The sequence below is a fragment of the Pristis pectinata genome, chromosome 3 (genome assembly GCF_009764475.1).
Source record: "Pristis pectinata isolate sPriPec2 chromosome 3, sPriPec2.1.pri, whole genome shotgun sequence".
NCBI classification, from domain to species: domain Eukaryota; kingdom Metazoa; phylum Chordata; class Chondrichthyes; order Rhinopristiformes; family Pristidae; genus Pristis; species Pristis pectinata.
In genome coordinates, this window is record NC_067407.1 from 121856359 (window position 1) to 121877757 (window position 21399).

The window sequence follows — 21399 nt, forward strand, 5'->3', positions numbered from 1 at the left end:
GGGATAAGACCTAGTTTGCCAGTGGAAGGAGTTTCTTTGTTATTGGAAATGACCTTGCAAATGGAGAAAGTGATCCTGTGGTACGGTTAACAACCAAACCAAGGATTGATGAGTCTGAGAATGATCCAGATGTTTACCCATCAGTGCGGTGACTCGAGCTAGAGCTAGAGAATTAGCCAAGACAGACAGTCCGTGCAGTCTGATGTAGTTCCTTGTGACAGTCCTAAACAGGAAGAAAATTATGATGCCTTATCTGAGACTTTTCTGTCTTCACTGGAGGATCAACATCCTTATAGTGAGCCTGAATTTAAAGATTTGTCTTGTCAAGGAAGGATTTTATGGTGGAACAGACAAAGGACCCTGAGTTGACAGAATTGAAAGAAAAAGCTCTCTCATGTGAGGAGATTGAGAAAGTGCCAACTGGATACTATGTCAAAAATGGAGTGTTAATGAGGAAATGGAGACCTCCTCATGTTCCTGTTAATGAGGAATGGGAAGTTATTCATCAGGTTGTTGTTCCAAAAGTTTATAGGGATGAGATTTTAAACCTGGCCCATAGTATGCCTTTGGGTGGTCATTTTGGTGTGAATAAAACTGTAGGGAAGATCTTGAAACAATTCTATGGCCTGGTTTTAGAAAAGATGTGGTGATTGTTTTGTCGAACCTGCCACACATGTCAGATGGTAGGTAAACCAAATCAAAAACCCCCTGTGGCTCCTTTGAAACCAATTCCTGCTTTGGTGAACCCTTTTCGAAGGTGATTGTGGACTGTGTTGGTCCATTACCAAAGTCTAAGACTGGAAATCAGTATTTGTTAACCATCACGTGTGCTACTTCTAGATTTCCAGAGGCAATACCCTTAGAAATATTAAGGCCCAGACGGTGTCAAAGGCTCTTGTAAAATTTTTTACCTTGTTTGGTTTGCCAAAAGAAATCCAATCTGATCAAGGTAGTAATTTTATGTCAAAAATTTTTCAACAAATAGTCTATGAGCTGGGAGCAAAGCAGATTGTATCATCTGCATATCACCCAGAATCTCAAGGAGCTCTGGAGAGATTTCATTCTACTCTCAAAATATGCTGAAGACTTATTGCTTTGAAAACACCAAGGATTGGGACGAAGGTATCCATTTACTTTTGTTTGCCGTTAGAGAATCGATCCAGGAGTCAATAGGATTTAGTCCGTTTGAGCTTGTGTTTGGACATCGGGTGAGAGGACCTTTGGAGTTGTTGAGAGAGCAATGGGTTAATGAGGAAGTTCACTTGAGTCTGTTGGACTATGTCCAAAAATTTAAAAACTCGGTTGGAGAGAGTCTGCCAGCTAGCGAGAGAGAATCTGAAAACAAGCCAGATAAGAATGAAGACATATTTTGATAGACGTGCTCGGCCTAGGACATTCGCAGTGGGGCAAAAGGTGTTGGTATTTTTCCCTAGCCAAAATAATCCCTTGCAAGCTCGTTTTTCTGGACCCTATGTTATTGAATCTCGAGTGACTGATCTAACATATATAATCAAAACACCAGATAGACGCAAGAAGAAAACACAACTCTGTCATGTAAACATGCTAAAACCTTATTATGAGAGGGATTCAGTTGTGGCCTTGGTGGATGATGTAAAGGTTGTTTCTAGAATGCCTGATGTTGATGTTGAGGAAGGCCAATTTAGACCAAATATTGTTCCATCGAAACTAAAAAACCAAAAATATCATGGAGAACCTTGAAACGAAGTTGGACCATTTACAAGTTTCACAAAAACAACAGATGAGAGAATTAATTTTAAAATTTAAAAATCTGTTCCCAGATGTTCCAAACAGAACATCGATAATTACCCATGATGTTGATGTTGGGGATGCAAAACCAATCAAACAACACCCATATCGAATGAATGTAGAAAAAAGTAAACTTGTTGATCAGGAAATAAAGTACATGTTGGAAAATGATATTATTAGACATTCTACTTCAAATTGGAGTTCGCCCTGTGTTATTGTACCTAAACCTGATGGAACTGTTAGATTTTGCACAGATTACAGGAAAGTGAATGCTGTAACAAAGTCAGATGCTTACCCTATTCCTAGGGTGGATGATTGCATAGACAGAGTGGGAAAGGCAACATTTCTTACAAAGATTGACCTATTAAAAGGGTACTGGTGTGTTCCATTAACAGATAGAGGAAGGGAGATTTCAGCCTTTGTAACCCCTTCTGGATTGTATGAATACAATGTTTTGCCATTTGGAATGAAAAATGCTCCGGCAACATTTCAAAGAATGATTAATTCAGTGATTCATGGGTTAAAACATACAGATGCCTACATTGACGACTTAGTGACTGGGAATGATACTTGGGAAGATCACATCTCTGCGTTAGAAAGGTTGTTTGAAAGACTTTCCAAGGCTAACCTTACAGTTAGCTTGGCTAAAAGTGAATTTGGCCATGCCACTGTGACGTATCTTGGTTATGTTGTAGGTCAAGGCAAGCAAGCTCCTGTTCAGGCAAAAGTTCAAGCAATATCTGAGTTCCCTATTCCCACAGGTACGAGGACTGTTAGAAAATTTTTGGGAATGGTTGGATATTATCGAAAATTTTGTAAAAATTTTGCTGATATTGCTCTTCCCCTAACTAATCTTCTGAAGAAGGGAGTAAAGTTTGTTTGGACAGATTCTTGTCAAGAAGCATTTAAGAAGCTGAAAGCCATTTTATGCTACCATCCTGTGCTCAGAACACCTGACTTTGAAAAGCCATTTTCATTAGCAGTAGATGCCAGTGATGAAGCTGCAGGAGCTGTGTTGTTGCAGAAGGGTGACCTTGATGATATTGACCATCCTGTAGCTTACTTTCAAAGAAATTTAATGAGCATCAAAAGAATTATTCCACCATAGAGAAAGAATTACTGTCGCTTGTTTTAGCCTTGCAACATTTCAGTGTATATGTTTGCACCGCTCAGAAACCATTGACTGTGTATACAGATCATAACCCATTGGTGTTTCTGAGCCGAGTCAAAAACAAGAACAGAAGGCTGTTAAACTGGAGTTTAATTTTGCAAGAATTTGATCTCATGATAACTCACATTAAAGGCAAAGATAATGTGATTGCTGATTGTCTTTCCCGATGTTAAATGGGAAACATGTATCTGTACTAATCTGATAGTCTGTAGTTGTGTAGCATGATAATTATTAACATTACTAACTGTATGCGCGGTTAAAATTTTCTTGGGAAAATTTGTTTTTTAGGTGGGAGGTGTTACGGACTCAGTGAAAGTCCCTTTAAGATAGAGAGTGTGTGTGTATGTGTGTGTGGGGCGTGCTTACGTCAATAGAAGATAAAGGACGTAATGACGTGGTTGAAGAAGTTAGAAGAAGAAGGAGAGAGAGAGAGAAGGGAGAGAGACACCAGCCTGCTTGTTTTCTCTATCGATGGATGAGAAACAATAACTGTGTTTGCCACGGAAATCCATGTATGGAAGTTGGAAGTAATCCGGTGGAGTTCACTTTGTTGCTGACCTGTAGAAGGAAACAGGTATTTGTGTGTGGACGACCACGGTTCGGATGCTTTTCGGGGTGAGGAAGTCACTACCGAGTAAACACTGAAGTGTCGTTTGGGTTCCATCGTGGAACATTTGGATTTCGTATGTACTCTCTCTATGTTTTTCTACACCTACATCTTATCTTCAGACAACGGTGGTTGTTGAAGAAGCCCTTGCTCATGTTTCACCTTATGGCTTGTGGAACTGAACTTTAAGAACCATTCCGGAACTGGGAGTTTTGGACTTTGTCACACACACACACACGAAGAGTTTAGTTTTGGGGTTAACGTTCGAGGTTTAACATTTTTGAATTCCAACATACTAACATTTTTACTTTTATTTTACGTATTATCATAAGTAGTGATTAATAAAATAGTTTTAACACTGAATCATGCTCAGTGTGTTTCTTTTGTTGCTGGTTTGTGACACAAGTATGAAAGACTTTTTTTGCATACAGAGAGTAGTGGGTGCCATACCTTGTATCAAGTTAATTGCTTGGAGTTTGGTGTGGTAGCTAGGAATAGATGAGCAGCTAGAGAAAACTCTGAATATAAGTATACAAGGTGAAAGGCATCACAAGAATCCTCAGTAGCTCTTCTAAGCCTCCAGTCCTGGCAGAATAAACCTTGGTTGATGATAAATGTGAATTTTGCAGGTCTGTTAATAGGGAAAAATATAAAAAAGCACTGTTTCCATATGGTCGTAAGCAAATATAGGTACCCCTGTCTCCTACTGGTTAGCACACTGGAAAAAGGAAGGAAAATATGTCAGTTCATTTCTTTTAATATGTTTTGGTGATATGCCTTCCATGGTTGAGTAAATGGTAGTACGTGCAAGTTGTGAGATCTTGGTTTGAGGCTTGCCGTTAAGTATGTAAGGATGTGATGAATTGGCAGTATCTGAAGCTAATGGTGCTAATTGGTATGATATTGCATCTGAAGATATATTCTCTGAGTTAAACTGTGCAGATGATGTCATTAACTCTTTGCAGCACTACATCCAGGTTTTCAAGTTCTGGCATTAAGTAACACAACCATCTCCTTTCATTTATTTTGATCTGTATGTGTGAAGGACATCTCTTCCACTCTGCACCTCCTCCACCAAGGCCTGGATGCTGGGTTGGAAAATCTGGTGTCTTCTATGTTGACTTTCTTGAATGTCTCCAAGGCCTGAATGAATTCCAGAATACCAATCAATTCTTGTCACAGCCATAATCCACGTCTCCTTTAAGAGGTGCAAGCTGGCTTTCAGTAGTTGAGGCTTGATAAATGGTGTTCATTTAAAATATAGAGTTTTCATCAGACTGTAGAACTAGAATTTAGATAGTTCAGTTAATAAGGAGTTGTTATGCTGCCTGTATTGTAAGTAATGATACAGATTAATTGTCTATTTTGACTCTTGTGTCCGCTTTTGAAGACTTTCCAATTCAGCCCCCTCATGATTTAGTTTCACAGCAAATCTCTCCTCATGAATTGCTACCTAATTAATCATTTCAGCAAGTTTTTTGACTTTATTGATCAAAGTATATGCAGATTAATGATATATTCTGGTGAACAAAAATACAATCAATAGCTTGTGAGACCTTTCTCACTAATCAGTCTTCCATATGAATTTGTTCTTCGACTCTTGAGATTGTCTGTTGTGACTGTGAAAGATTGAATAAATATTTCTTCAATGCTTCCAAGGATTCTCGATGATTATAGAACATTGAACAGTACAGCACAGGAATAGGCCCTTCAGCCCATGATGTTGTGCCAAACTAATTAAACGCCTAACTAAAGGAATTGCTTCTGCCTACACAATGTCCATATCCCTCCATTCTCTGCACATTCATGTGCCTGTCCAAGAGCCTCTTAAACATCTCCATCGTATTTGCCTCCACCACCACCTCTGGCAGCGCATTCCAGGCACACACCACTCTCTGTGTAAAGTAAAAATGCCCCACACATCTCCTTTGAAGTTGCCCCCTCTCATTTTAAATGCATGCCTTCGAGTATTAGACATGCTGGCCCTGGCAAAAACATACCGACTGTCTACTCTATCTATGCCTCTCATAATCTTATAAACTTCTATCAGGTCTCCCCTCAGCTCCTGCCACTCCAGAGAAAACCCAAGTTTGTCTGACCTTTCCTCATAGCACATGCCCTCTGATCCAGGCAGCATCTTGGAAAACCCCTTCTGCATCCTATCCAAAGCCTCTAAAAACATTATTACAGAGAATGTTAGGGAAAGCCCAATTAACATTTAATTCCTTTGACTTGAGTGTTATTTACAAATACCCATTTGCATTCTGTTCAATAAACCTAACAAGTGGATGGATAGTTTCTTAAATTCTGGCTGCAAGTTTGCTCTGTAGGATGTATAATTGTTGACATTTGACTGAAATTGATGCTTTGCAGATGAATCTGCAAAAAAATTATTCATTTTCCACTTGACCTTTTGCAGCACCTGCAAAATTAATTAAAGTAATAAATATAATATTAAAACTAATTCTAACATTTTTAATGCTTATGCAATTTCTAAAAAGCCTGGAGAACTCTCTACATTAGGTAGAACTTGGTGCAGGCTGTTTGAGCAGATTCCGCACCATAAGGAATAAGTAATTTCTGTAATTTTGTGCTCCCTTGCTGTGTGGCATGAGGAGTTCAGATTCAGCATGAAGTTAAAAGAAATGACAGCAAACAGCTGTCAGTAAGTTCAGGGTTTCTGCATTTGTGAATACATGAGCAGAAATCCTCAACTTGCCTGTTCTTAACACAGGGAAATGCCAGACTTGTGTACAGAAATGGTGGCAGTTTTGCATAGACACACGCTTTTACCTGCAAAATCCAAGCCAATAAATACTTCACCATAACTAATTGTTTTGCTCTGCAACTTTTGTTTTTCCCAGCTCTTCAAAAGAATCTCATGAGCCTGGTAATGCCTACTCTGGTACAGGATTCAATTTATTTGAAATGCTATCTGGCCTGATAAAGTTGTCCAAATCATGAAATAATTGGATTAAGTTAATTAATTTCAGTTTTTATCACTGGGTCAAAAATAGCTGATTGCAAATTGGTAGGCCATTTACACCTTGCCTGATTTTCTTTTTCATGGATATGAATTTATTGGTGAAATATGTTTTTGATGTATTAGTCTATCAAGCTATTGAAGTTGAAAAGGTTCAGAAATGAAGTGAAAATATAAAATTCCAGAAATCCAAAATAAGTCTGTTAGCATCTGAATGGGAAAGTCATTATCAAGATATTAGCTTTTTCCTTGATTCAAGATATTAATTAGCTTGCTGTTTCCAGCATTTGATGTTCATATTGCAGAAGAAGTTTAAGATTCCCTTAATTTTTAGTATTTTAGTATTAGGACAAGTATTGTAATATAAAAGTATATTGGCAGCATGGATTGCAGATTTAAGTTTGCAGGTAGTTGCACACGATTGGTAGCAGTCCTGATATCCTAGTGTTTATCACTGGGAAATTTGGGGCATAAATTGGGGACATTAATAACATTGATGTGAAGTTGACTAGGTCACAGAGAGCCATAGTGAATTGCTTTGGACTAGACAATTAATGACCTAGACTTGGACTGGATATTAATGACTTAGACTTGGGGTTTGGGGGGGGGGTGGGGGTGGTGAGCCACAATTTCTACATCTGCAAGTGACACGAGAATTGGTAGTATTGTGAATTGCAAAGAGGACAGAGGACAGTGATGAGTTGCAGAAGGACGTAAACGGGCTGGTAGAATAAACACATGCATGACAGATGAAGTTGGATGTAGAGGAAAATGATATAATACATTTTGGTAGGAAGAATGAGAAAAAGCATATCGTATAAAGGCTACTGTTTTCAAAGGGGCTGCAGGAGCATTGGGAGCTAGGGGTATGGGTACACAAGTTGAAAGTGGCAAATAAGGCATAGACAGTTCTGGGCTTTATAAATGGATGTATAGAATATAAAATCAGAGAAGTTGTGCTGAACACTTGTCTGACTTCCACTGGAGTATTGTGTTCAATTCTTGTTCCTTCATTAAAGGAAGTATGTGGAGGCACTACCCAGGATCCAGAGGAGATTTACAAAATTGGTTCCTGGTATAAGGGATTATGATTACATGGATAGATTGGAGAGGATGCAACTGTTTTCTTTGGTAAGGAAAAGGTAGAGGAGAGATATGATAGGGATATAAAATGATGAGGGGTCTTGACAGAGTGGGTAGTGGGAGGATGCTCCCATTGGTGGAGGGATCAGGATCAAGGGCGAGAGGTCACTAAATAAAGAGGAAGATAATTAATAGTCACAAGAGGAGAAACTTTTTACAGAACATGTGGTTGGAATCTGCAATGCATTACCTGCAGATAAGGTGGAAGCAGGTTCCATTGTGGTATTCAAGAGGGAAATGGATAAATATATGGTGAGGAAAATTTACAAGGCTTATGAGTAGGAGCTGGGGTTGGAATTGGTGATGTGCTCTGTTAGAGAGTTGACATGAGTACAAAGGGCCAAAGGGCTGTCTCCTGTGATAACATGCACTTTCATAGCCCAAATTTCAATTAATGCTCACTCTTGTAAGACAGCTTTGCAAAATTTACCTTATAATGTTTTCACGAGAGTATACTATAATTTTATTAGCCAAGAATATCCTGAAATTTAAATGTATTTTACAACTTGCATTTAAAATATATCTGGCAATTTAATCCATTAAAAATATTTCTGCTGTTTTCAACCTTTAATTTGATCATCAAATAATTTTTGCATCAAAAGGTCTACCTCCTTCCAAAAAGTATGTTCCAAAACCCCCCATTCCTGCTAAGGACATTGCCAAACCTCAGACTGGAACAGAAGGTATACATTAATAATGTTTATTTAGAATTAGATTTGATTCCTAATATAAAATTAACCTGCTAAGATTAATATCTGCATACAAAATAGCTAACTCTGAAATCCTTGCTTTTTGCCAAGATTGGGAAAGCATGGCTTCTCCTGTTTCTTTGGTTTGTCATGTCAATTATTTTGCCAAAGTAAGTCAAGATCATGAATCAAAATTGGTTAATGTTCATAATTGTTGGCTCTTTTACTTTACAATGTTCTACCAGTTTAGTAAACATATTTATCATATCAGGGCCAGTAAATGATGAGGAAAGTTTCATATGCTGTAAGACTCTGGGAGAATGTTAAATGTTCACTTAACACATCTTCCCAACCACTGGAGTTGGCTGGTCACATTTTATTGTGGAACTCGTTTGTACATTTTTTTTCTCTTTCCCTTTCTCCTCTGATTTAGTGTTTCTTTTCTAACTTAACTTTATATTCGTGTTCATCTCTGTCTATGGCCTTGTTGTTGCCTGTAATTTTTTTCCTCTCTGATTTCATTTTAATGTCCCTTTCACCTTGCTTTGATCTCAGTTTACTTTTGTTTCTTTCCCTTCATTTTTTTTCATAATCTTAACAATTTGAATCTGCAGCATGTAGTTGTACCATTGGGAGGATGAGATAGCTGGGCAGGTCTGTCAATCAGTTTGGGAGTGGAACTACCAAAAACTTAGCAAGAAACAAGCACAAACAAAACTGGAGAGTGAATCAAGAGTAGATTAGGCTGTGCTATGAGGTTTCATCCACAATCTTCTTACTGTTGAACTACACTTGATAGTTTAATGTTTGTTATACGAAAATTCCTTAATTTATTTCTTTTTGTTTCCTGTGTTTTTTTTTCCTTCAAGCATCATAAATTGATGATCATTTAAGATTCGTTTAGATACAGCGTTGTGTCAAACTCAATGAGAACCTTACTAGTTTAGCAATAAACAGACAATTTGGAGTGACAATTTGATAGGTGGGTACCATGGAACAGCATATGGGCCTTACCTTGATAGTGTGGGGCCCAGGTGATTTTAACTCTGGGACATTATTTGTGGAACAAAAGCAGGCAAGCAGCAACAATGACCAGAAAGAACAGAACATTAGGAGTCTAGAACTTGAAAAGGCCCAAACATAAAAAGCAGAAAGAAGTTACCATCTTCTTATTTGGACCTTTTCTGGCACTAACTCTACTTGCTAGGTCAGCAGGTTAAAATATCATTTGGGCCCCAATACTGTAATTGGTGTCAGATTTACATGTTTAAAGAAGTACCTGCTAGTTTCTTCCTGCCTGTAGAAGAGAGCAGATATAATAGCAGACTGCAGGAAGGGAGGCAAAATTAGGTTGGTAAGTGTCCTGAGCCATTTTATTTGTTTGCCTACTATTTTCCTCCTGGGAGACTATTAAAATCACGTACTTAGTTTCAACATTGGTTAAACCACATAAGACATCTTTGTAAATGTTACATGAATAGGAGTTGGGCGCTTACCCTCTGGACCCCGTTATATCATTTAGTTAGGTCACACCTGATCTGTAATTTGAGTCCATCTTCGTACCTTGGTTCCGTAACCCTTGATATCCTTATTTGGCAGGATTTCATCAATTGCAATTTTAACATTCTCAATCAATTTAGTTACAATCACCATTCAGGGGATAGTTTTCCAGACTTTGATCACCCTCTTTGTGAAGCAGTGGTTCGTCAAATTGGCCCTGAAAGGCTTTGCTGCAGTTTTGTTTCTGTCCCTTGTCCTACAGTAAAAAAAAAGTTTCTCTCAATTTACCTTATCAATAATCATTTTAAATCCCTCCACTAGATTGCTCCTTTGTTCTCTACAATAAAGTTTAGTCTCTGCAATCTAGCCTAATGATTTAAGGCCTGATACCATTTTGGTGAACTGTGCTTCACCCACTCCAAAGCCAATATATCACTCATGAGTTGTGCTGCCAAGAATTTGAAAATACGGAGGTTTATAAAGCTGTATAAGGTAATATAAATATTTTAACCTGTAATAAAGTAAAATATTATACCAGCAAATAATACTGCTGAAGAATGCCATGAAGAGATTTTATTCAGAGGATATTTAATAATGTCAAAACCATATGTAACCTATTCTAGCTATCCCTTTTCCTACAATAATATTTTACAATTTTAATTAGTTTACTTGGCATTCTTGCTGATCCTTTGTTTCATCTGGAACTCAATATTGACCCATAAATGCTTATTGACACTGAGATTAATGGACTAGAAATTCATTTTAATGGTATTGCTTTGCAAAATACAATGAAACATTATTCTACTCAGACTGCAAATTAATTTTGAAATTCCCTTCACCATATCTCAGCCAGTTACCTGATCACTATCCCAATCTTTGACCATGATTCTCAGCCTCCCTCTGATTATTAGCTCTCCCAATCCTCAGCCACCCCACTCACAGTCCTCATTACCCCACTGGTCATTGCACTCCAATCCTCTTTACCAAGTTCTTGGCCCATCCATGATGAAGATTCCAGTTCCAAGCCACATATCACACTTGGTGACCTGACCGTTGTTCTCCAGTAACTGGTCCTCTTGTCCTTTCTCCCCTTTGGATTTGGACCTGGGCTGTGCATTTTACATTGATATCCATATATCCATAAGACCATAAGACAAAGGAGCAGAAATCGGCTATTCAGCCCATCGAGTCTGCTCCGCCGTTCTATCATGAGCTGATCCATTCTCCCATTTAGCCCCACTGCCCTGCCTTCTCACCATAACCTTTGATGCCCTGGCTACTCAGATACCTATCAATCTCTGTCTTAAATACACCCAATGACTTTGCCTCCATAGCCGCCTGTAGCAACAAATTCCACAGATTCACCACTCTCTGGCTAAAGAAATTTCTCCACATCTCTGTTCTGAATGGGAGCCCTTCAATCCTGAAGTCGTGCCCTCTTGTACTAGACTCCCCTACCATGGGAAACAACTTTGCTACATCTACTCTGTCCAGGCCTTTTAACACTCGAAATGTTTCTATGAGGTCCCCCCTCATTCTTCTGAGCTCCAAGGAGTACAGCCCAAGAACCATCAAACGTTCCTCATGTTAACCCTCTCATTCCTGGAATCATTCTAGTGAATCTTCTCTGAACCCTCTCCAACATCAGCACATCCTTTCTTAAATAAGGAAGGAATATCCATTAAGTGCAGCACATTTAGACCCATTGTTTAAAAATCTCTCCAGCACTATGGTTTTTCTTGTCCCACCAGATCTATTATAGATCAATTCGTAGGGACTGACTATCATTAATTAACAACTCCAAAGACTTAGAAATTCAATTGCATTGAATTTAATTTAAGGGACTTCACTAAAAAGATTTAGGTCTTTGATGTATATGACATGCACAGAGGCTGCTGGGCATGTGAAGTGACGTCAAACAATATACAGCACTCATTTTGATGTCATTAGGGCGAAAATAAGTTGAGTGCAGGCCTGCGAGTGGCTTGTGCCTCACACACTAAAGTGGTTACTATTTGGAGGCTTGATGTCTGCCTTGGCATGACTTAAAAATCCTGGCTTTATCTGGCCACATCTGCTAAGTCTGAGGATCCACTTTCTTTTGCCGCAGGCCTCCTTTAAACTTTTGAAGTTATTTCCACTTCACTGCCAATGCTCATAGGTAACCCAGTCACCAATTCCTGTTGCCTCTCTGTGCACTGCCCTCATCCCACTGGGTCGTTGCTGTTGTTGCTTACTGACATCTGATCGTCTTCCTGACTGAACTCTCCCACAGTCAACAACTTGCCTGATCAACAGCTGTTCAGTTGGGGATAATCTCCACAATTGAACAGCTACCTTCTCATTCTGCTCCCATCATTTGTACGGCTGGATCCTGTCCACATGCCCACCCTCGCCCACAGTTTCTCAAATCTTCCCTATCATGCCTGCTATGGCTATTCATCCATCCTCACGATACGTCTCCCCTGACCTCCTTTTCCTGCTGAACAGCCTTTCTTTCTCCCACCCCATCATATACCTCTGCTCATCTCCCATAGGATTCCTGACACAGTATGTGGACAGGCCGACTAAAGGAGAGGCCATACTGGACCTGGTACTAGACCATGAGCCAAATCAGGTTTCAGATCTCTTGGTGGGAGAGCATTTTGGAGATTGTGACCATAAGTCCTTCACCTTACCATAGCCTTGGAGAGGGATAGGAGCAGATGATATGGGAAAGTATTTAACTGGGGGAGGGGGAATTATGATGCTATTAGGCAGGAGCTTGGGAGCATAAATTGGGAATAGATGTTCTTGGGGAAATGCACAGCAGAAATGTGGAGGTTGTTTAGGGAGTACTTGCATGGGCTTCTGGATAGGTTTGTCCCATTGAGGGTAAGGATGGTAGAGTGAAGGAACCTGGTTGACAAGAGATGTAGAATATCTTGTCAAGAGGAAGTAAGAAGCTTACCTGAGGTTTAGAAAGCATGGATCAGACAGGGCTCTGGAGTTACAAGGTAGTCAGGAGGAAGCTTAAGAATGGAGTTAGGAGAGCTCGAAGGGGGCATGAGAAGTCCTTGGTGAGTAGGATCAAGGAAAACCCCAAGGTGTTCTACATGTATGTGAAGAATAGGAGGATGACTAGAGTGAGGGTAGGACTGATCAGGGATAAAAGAGGAAACGTGCCTGGAGTCGAAAGAGGTAGGGGAGGTCCTCAATGAATACTTTGCTTCAGTATTCACCAGAGAGAGAGACCTTGACGTTTGTGAGGATGACGTACAAGGGGCTGATACACTGGGGCATGTCAATGTGAGGAAAAAGGATGTGCTGGAACTTTTGAAAGACATTAGGATAGATAAGTCACCGGGGCCGGATGGGATATATCCAAGGTTACGACGGGAAGCAAGGGAAGAGATTATTGCGCCTTTGGCAATGAACTTTGCATCCTCACTGGCCACAGGAGTAGTGTCAGATGATTGGAGGGTGGCAAATGTTGATCCTTTGTTTAAGAAAGGGAGTAGGGATAACCCTGGGAATTACAGACCAGAGCGTTTTACTTCAGTGGTAGGCAAATTACTGGAGAAGATTCTTAGAGACAGGATTTATGGGCATTTGGAGAAGCATAGGCTGATTAGGGACAGTCAGCATGGCTTTGTGAGGGGCAGGTCATGCCTCACAAGCCTGATTGAATTCTTTGAGGATGTGACAAAGCACATTGATGAAGGTAGAGCAGTGGATATGGTGTACATGGATTTTAGTAAGGCGTTTGATAAGGTTCCTTATGGAAGGCTCATTCAGGAAGTCAGGAGGCATGGGATCCAGGGAAACTTGGCTGTGTGGATTCAGAATTGGTCCACCCATAGAAGACACAGTGTGGTGGTAGATGGAATGTATTCTGCCTGGAGGTTGGTAACCAGTGGTGTTCTGCAGGGACCTATTCTGGGACCCCTGCTTTTTGTGATTTTTATAAATAACTTGGATGAGGATGTGGAAGGGTGGGTTAGTAAGTTTGCTGATGATACAAAGGTTGGTGGTGTTGTGAATAGTATAGAAGGTTGCTGTAGATTACAACAGGATATTGATAGAATGCAGAGCTGGTCTGAGAAGTGGCAGATGGAGTTCAACCTGGATAAATCTGAAGTGATACACTTCGGGAGATTGAATTTGAAGGCAGAATACAAGGCTAACGGCAGGACTCTTAGCAGTGTGGAGGAACAGAGGGATTTTGGCGTCTACGTCCATAGATCCTAAAAGGTCGTCGCGCAGATTGATAGGGTTGTTAAGAAGGCGTATGGAGTGCTGGCCTTCATTAGTTGGGGTATTGAGTTCAAGAGCCTTGAGGTAATGTTGCAACTCTATAGAACTCTGGTGAGACCACACTTGGAGTATTGTGTTCAGTTCTGGTCACCTCATTACAGGAAAGATGTGGAAGTTTTAGAGAGGGTGTAGAGGAGATTTACCAGGATGCTGCCTTGATTGGAGAGCATGTCTTATGAGGATAGGTTGAGTGAGCTGGGGCTTTTCTCTTTGGAGAGAAGAATGATGAGAAGTGACTTGATAGGAGTGTACGAGATGATAAGAGGCATGGATCGAGTGGACAGTCAGAGACTTTTTCCCGGGGTGACGATGGCTAACATGAGGGGACATAATTTTAAGGTGATTGGAGGAGGGTTTTATACAGAGAGTGGTGGGTGCGTGGAATGCACTGCCGGCAGAGGTTGTGGGGAAGACACATTAGGGACATTTAAGAGACTCTTAGATAGGCACATGAATGATAGAGAAATGGGGGGCTATATGGGAGGGAAGGGTTAGATAGATCTTAGGGCAGGATAAAATGTCGGCACAACACTGTGGGCCAAAGGGCCTATACTGTGCTGTAGTGTTCTATGTTCTATAGTCATCTTTTCCCTGCCCAATCCCAATCCCAATCCATTTCTTAGCTCACTTTCTTCATGATCTTCACTCCTACCTGCATTGTGGAAGATCGCAGAAGTAGTGCAATTTTTCTAATGAAAAATTTTGCCTTGGGTCTCGTGCTTGATAGATTATCACTGCTGGGGTGAGCCCTCATGGATCACCATTTCAACATATTCTTTTAGATGGGTTACAATTTAGTGGATGTGTTATAAATTTAGATGTTTTGCAAATTTGTCCTCTATTTATTAATCATAAAATATTTTTGTCAATGGCTTTGAAGAATCAAAATGAAAAATTGAAACAAAAGTACTGATATGTTGAAAAAGTGAAAAATGGCTAAATGTGTGAGAGAAAGTGTCAGAAATAGAAGTGCATCTACAGAGATCCCTCTGTGCTGGAAAAAATCTCTTCAGCTAACTAACTGATTCAAATTGTATATAATATGCATGTCAAAATATGGTAGATCTACTGTGCTTGCTTTTAAGTTCTGTATTTCTGAGACTTAGTATTGCCTTGGTCACTTTTCTCACACTCTTCCTTTCTCTGTTGCATTGTATACTATCTATTCAGCTTCTCTGCCTGGGACGTCCTGCTCTTCCTCTTCCTCTTCCTCTTCAATAGAGAGTAGACAATCCAGACAAAGGCAGCTACTCCCACAACAACGGAACATGACCCACTCAAAGAAGATGGCAACTAAACCAGTACCTGCCGTCACCAAAAACACTGCAGGTATTTATTTATATTCACTGAAGTTAAAACTAATCAATTTAGAAGGACCAAGGTTAATGAATTTAATCAAGGAATCAAAGTTAATGGATTTAATCAATGCAGCATTAAATATGAAACAAAGTATTCTTGGTACCTTGTAGTGCACCTTGCCCTTAATGAAGCATTCATCTGAGCACTTCCCCATCCCCTGACACTCAGCTGAGGCACAAAATGCACCCAGGGGTGACACCAATCTTCAAACAACACACAATTAATAATTCCACTTTAAAGTAGATGGAATTACAACTCATTGTAGATCATGCTAGAAGATTAGGTTCAAGCAGCCTGCATGAAACCTTTGCTATTTAAAAGGATTGCCAATTACTTGTAGGTTTATTATGAAGTCTGTTGAATCAGAGGTCTTTGTAATCATTTACAGTGATCTTAACAGCTGTTAAACCTCTGGATATTTCAGACCATTTGGTGGTAAAGCAATTTATTCCCAAAGAATATGATTCCTTTATTTAAAATCCATCAGCCAGGAGCAGTAGAAGAGGGGGCAGAGAAGCATGATGGAGTATAGATAGAAGAGTTCTGACAAGGAAGTCTTATCCCTCAAGAGTTCTTTGCAAGCCACTCAACTTCATATCCTTAAAGGCAGTGGTGTCAAATACCTGTCACCTTCTCCAGTTAGAGCTACAGCCACGTACCAGTGCCTGGACTACCTTGCCCATACAGGTGAAGGTCAGGGTTGCCCTGAAATTCTTAACTACTGCATCATTCAAAAAGGCTGTGGCTGATATATACCTACCTGACAGCATGAACGTCGATTTCTCTAACTTCCTTCTGTCCCCCACTTTTTTTTTACCTTATCCCACCAGCCCCATCACACATTCTCTTTTCCCTCCCCCACCTTCTCGATCTGCCCATCAACCACACATTCCTCCCACCAGTTCCCCTCCTCACCTCCTTCCCCTTATTTTATGGTCCACTGTCCTCTCCTATCATATTCCATCTTCTTCAGTCCTTTGTAACTCCTACCTATCACCTCTCAGCTTCTTACATCATTCTCATTGCACTGCACTTTCTCTGTAGCTGTGACACTTTACTCTGTACTGTTATTGTTTTTACCTGTACTACATCAATGCACTCTGTACTGACTCAATGTAACTGCACTGTGTAATGAATTGACCTGTACGATTGGTTTGTAAGACAAGCTTTTCACTGCACCTCGGTACAAGTGACAATAATAAACCACTACCAATACCACTCCCATTCCCTCACCTGCCAATCATCCCCTCATCTGGATCTACCTATCACCTGCCAGCTTTTCCTCCATGCCATCTCCCCACCTTTTTATACTGGCTATTTTCCCTTTTTTTTTCCAGTCCTGATGAAAGGGCTTGACCTGAAGTGTCGACTGTCCATTTCCCTCCATAGATGCTGCCTGACCTGCTGAATTCCTCCAGCATTTTGTGTGTTGCTACAGATTTCCAACATCTGCATTCTCTCTTGTGTCTCCATATACCACATGTCATAGGTTGCTGCGTAATTCTGAATACATAATGTCATGCAGAATTTTTACATAAAGAGAGGAGACTTCATCTCTTCTTTTTTGACCAGAAAATGTTAGGTTTTTGGACATATGCAGCCTTTTCCAGATTGTGGGCCATCCAAATGTATCAACTCAATACAGAAATCTTCAGCAAAAAGGAATTGCGATCTCTCATTAAACATGAATGTCGTCAATGTTATGCATTCTGAAAGCCTGCTTGACTCATTCGTCCTGAGGTAGTCCATTGAACCTGCCATATTTTAGCTGTTGTGCTGGAAGGGGTAATGTCTTTTGAGGACAAATGCTATCCCATCTGTCTTCCCACTGTCACTAAACTAGGAAAAGCATTGTAGAAACTACTATTGGAGTACTCAATATCCACTCTGCTGCCTTGATTACCCAGAGGTCATTTTATGTAGTCTGCTTTCTTCACAGTATGATATTATGAGAGAACAAATCCTTGTCTGCCATGCAGTAGAAGGAGGAGGAAGAGCAAATAGGGGAGGAAGATGACAGCAAGTGGCAATGATAAGGGTTTCTCTCTGGACATGCTGTCATGCCAAGCCTTGTAACTCTGAGGCAAACATGCAAATGCCATTTCATAAAGATGCATTTCATGCTAAACTTGTAATGCTAAAAGGCAAGTTAACATTGCACTAAAATAAAAAACGGGAAACGCTGGAAATACTCTGAATCAGGTGACACCTGTAGGAAGAGAAACAGAGTTAAGGTTTCAGTTCTGCAAGCCTTGGTCAGAACTGAACAAAAGGGTTAGTTATCAGTGGGAGAGATGGTGGAGGAGGGATATGTAGAACAAAGGGAATGTTTCTGATAGGGCAAGTCAAAATGGTTTAATGGCGACAAGTTACCAGCAGATCAAGCTTGGTCTGTCTAATGTGTTAGTGTTAATGCTCGGGTGGTGGGACCTGCTCGGCAGGCCAGACTTGTATGAGTAGAGTAAGAAAAACTGAGCCACGTGAGGTAAAAATAAAAAATAGAAAATTCTGGAAAAATTCAGCAGGACAGATAGAATCTGTGGAAAGAGAAACGGTTAATGTTTCAGTTGAGAGATCCTTCATCAGACCTGAGAAATAGAGAAACAAGTTAGTCTAGGTGGCATCGAAGGTGGGGAAAGGTGATGGGTGAAACAAAGGAAATTTCTTTCATAGACCAAAGACTTGGCAAGTGGGATCAGATTAGGCTCCTGTGGCAGTGTAATTTGTTGCTGATGTGATTCTGGCTTACTGGGAAATGGCTAGAGGCCAGACAATACACAAAGACAGAAAGACAAAAGGAATGCAGGCAAAAATGATTCCTATGTATGATATCTAAAGTTAGAGAATTTGATACTGAGTCATCAGAATTATTCCCATTGTTTCCCACATCTCTCCCTCGCCTTCTCTCACACTTATAATTTACTTGTATCTCTTTCTTTCCTTGTTCTGATGATGAGTCGCAGAGCCAAACGTTAACTCTGTTACTCTTCCCACAGGTGCGTCTTGACCAGCTGAGTATTTCCAGCATTTTCTGTTTTTATTTTAGATTTCCAACATCTGCCATTTTTCTTGTCTTTCTCTTAACATTGCACTACACTAGTAGCTAGCAGTGATGATTTTCATTAAATGGAAGTCTCACCATTTTATCATTCAACACTCAGCATTATTGTTGCCTTTTTTCCATAAGCATCAACCCAGGGATCATCATTCATGACTGTGGCTGCAATAACACATCAGAGGTGGCAAAAGGTGCGCAATAAGTAACTCAGCTCTCTATGCTGAGCCCCCTTCCCACCTACCTACCTTCCCCCCTCACCTACCAACTCGTGCTCCTCCCCTTCTCCCCTCTCCCCCCCACCCCTTTTATTGTGGATTCTGCCCTCTTCCTTTCCAGTCCTGATGAAAGGTCTCAGCCCGAAATGTCGACTGTTCATTTCCCTGCAATAGATGCTGCCTGACCTGCTGAGATCCCCCAGCATTTTGTGTGTGTGTTGCACCAGATTCCAACATCTGCACTCTCTCTTGCGTCTGTAACTCAGCTATTAATTTTGTGAAGCCAAACTTACTACAACATTGCGTGATGTTCTGCATAGCTCCACTGATCATAAAGAATGCTTTCTTGTTATCTCCGAGTGTAGCTCAAAAGAACATGAAGAACAATCTTTTACTTTGACTCTGGATAAAGCCCAAAACATATTGAAATGTAAATATAAATATCTTTAACTTATTCAGCACAAAGCTGTCTGCTGCACCGGCAGTGCCATTAAACACTCTGAATTTCATTACATTAACACAATGCCTGCAGTGTTGAACATGTACCAAATGGATGGCAGCAACTTGTTAAAGCTGTATCATAACAAGAAGCCTCAAGCTGCACCATCTAAAAAATGCAAGGGCAGCTGTCACCTGACTATGCTAATATCTGTGAGTTGGACTCTTGGTCACACAGCAGTCCTATTTGGAAATATTTTCTCTCTCCTTTGTGCTTTCTCATTCACTATGTTGGAACTGCTCTCATAATTGCCATATTGAAGATATCTCACAGTAGTGCTTTGGCTTTCCAGGAAGGTGGCTCCTCATAACCCTCAAAGGCCATGGTGGAGCGGTTGGAGAGACTATGTTGCCTACTTTTACCTGTATTTATTATGTTCTTACTTATGTTCTAATTTAGAATGAGTTTAGGAGTACTAATAAAGTAAATTCAAATGCTCAAAGGAATACAAAGTAGGATAAGGTTACAGGATCCTTCATGCCTGTTGCACTATTCAGTAAGATCATGGCTGATTTTTTACTTCAGTCCCAGTTTCTTGTGCTTATCCCATATTTCTGACTTGAATATATTCAACAACTAAATCTCCACAGCTATTTTGGATTAAGAATTTCAAACATTCATTGATCTGTGGTTGAAGAAGTTTCTTCTCATCCCGTCCTGTGTGGCTGACACCTTATTTTGAGACAGAATCACAAAAAATTAGCAAGCCTTCCCAACAAGCATTTTGGCCATTGCAAAGGGGTTGGGGTTTAAGAATAGTGAGGTTTTGTTGCAGATGTACAGGATGTTGGTGACACCACACCTGGAATGCTGTGCACAGTTTTGGTCCTCTTACCTAAAAAAAAGAATATAGTAGCATAAGCTACAGTTTGAAGGAGATTCAGCAGACTGTTGTCCTATCAAGGAAGGCTAGACAGTTTGTGTCTGCGTTCCTTGGAGTTTAAAAGAATGAAGAGGGGGTTGTGACCTTATTCAAAAACCTAAGATCCTAAGGGGGCTTGACAGGATAGATGTTGAGATGTTTACACTAGTAGAAGAGTCTATTTTTATATGTGGCTCCAAAATAAAAAGCCAGTCACTTAATACTGAGGCGTGTAGAAATTTCTTCCCTTAGAGGGTAATGGAAATCTTTGACCCAGAGGATGGTGGGGACCAGTTTGTTGGATTTACTTAACACAGAGATAGATAGATATTTGAAAGATTGAGCAATTGAGGGTTATGGAGAACTAGCATAAGAAGAGGCCAGCATAGGTTAGCTATGATCATACTGAATGGTGGGGCAAGCTTGAGGGGCTTGGTGGTCAACTTCTACTCCTCTCTTATGTTATTGTGACTGTGATCAGTGATTCTAGACATTTAATCTGGGGTCCTGTATCTATCCTGTTGCTCCTTGTAGGAATTTTGTATGTTTTAATGATATCACCTTTCATCCTTCTGAACTATCATTCTTCTAAACTCCAGAGAGTTCAGGACCAGTCTGCTTAATCTCTCTTTGTTCCAATTACACAATCCCTGGAATTAATCCTGTGAACCTTTGTTGTACAACTTCCATCCTTAGTAATTGAAAAGGAAAAAGCTGCAGATGCTGTAAATCTAAAATTATAGCACAAAATGCTAGAAATACTCAGCTGCTGAGGCAGCATTTGTAGAGGGAGAAAAGGGGATAATTGAGTTATACCACTTGTTGACAGAACTGGGAAAATGTAGAAAACAGGCTGGAACAGTGAGATACAGAACACAGCAGCTGGAAATCTGAAATAAAGCTGGGAAAGTTCAACAGATCAGGCAGCTTCAGTGGAGAGAGAAAAGCTGAGCTACATCAGAACTGGCTGGGGGTTGAAAAGCAAAAACAAAAATTGCAAATTCTGGAAATTTGAAATGTGAACAGAAAGCACTGGAAACACTTAGCTGGCCAAGCAGCATCTACCGAGAAAGATACAGAGCTAATGCCTAGATTGATGACTCCCCACCATGAAAGGTCATCAGCTCCAAATACCGACCCTATCCATCTTTCCACACATGATACTCAACTTACCTGCTCCTACTCCTGGATCCTACATAATTGCAGTGGGATGCAATCCTCTTGCACTAATGCAAGCTTCGTGTACCTTT

At 40.3% G+C, this 21399-nt stretch overlaps 2 protein-coding genes across 6 annotated transcripts in view; both read left to right on the forward strand.

Moving 5' to 3' along the window:
• LOC127568791 (CAP-Gly domain-containing linker protein 4-like) overlaps positions 1-21399 on the forward strand; it is a 206060-nt gene that overhangs the window by 106359 nt on the left and 78302 nt on the right. For 4 of the 5 annotated variants that reach the window (XR_007956068.1, XR_007956069.1, XM_052012954.1 and 1 more), the window contains exon 10: positions 15327-15485. The exons of the other annotated variant lie outside the window; for it this stretch is intronic. Coding sequence is in view for 2 of the 4 variants with exons in the window: in XM_052012954.1 (XP_051868914.1) it covers positions 15327-15485 (159 nt within the window). In the remaining 2 variants the exon portion in view is untranslated. The remainder of the gene's footprint in view (positions 1-15326; positions 15486-21399) is intronic. 5 annotated transcript variants of the gene reach the window in all.
• zgc:172090 (uncharacterized protein LOC565611 homolog) overlaps positions 1-21399 on the forward strand; it is a 144076-nt gene that overhangs the window by 1739 nt on the left and 120938 nt on the right. The gene's annotated exons all lie outside the window — the stretch shown is intronic.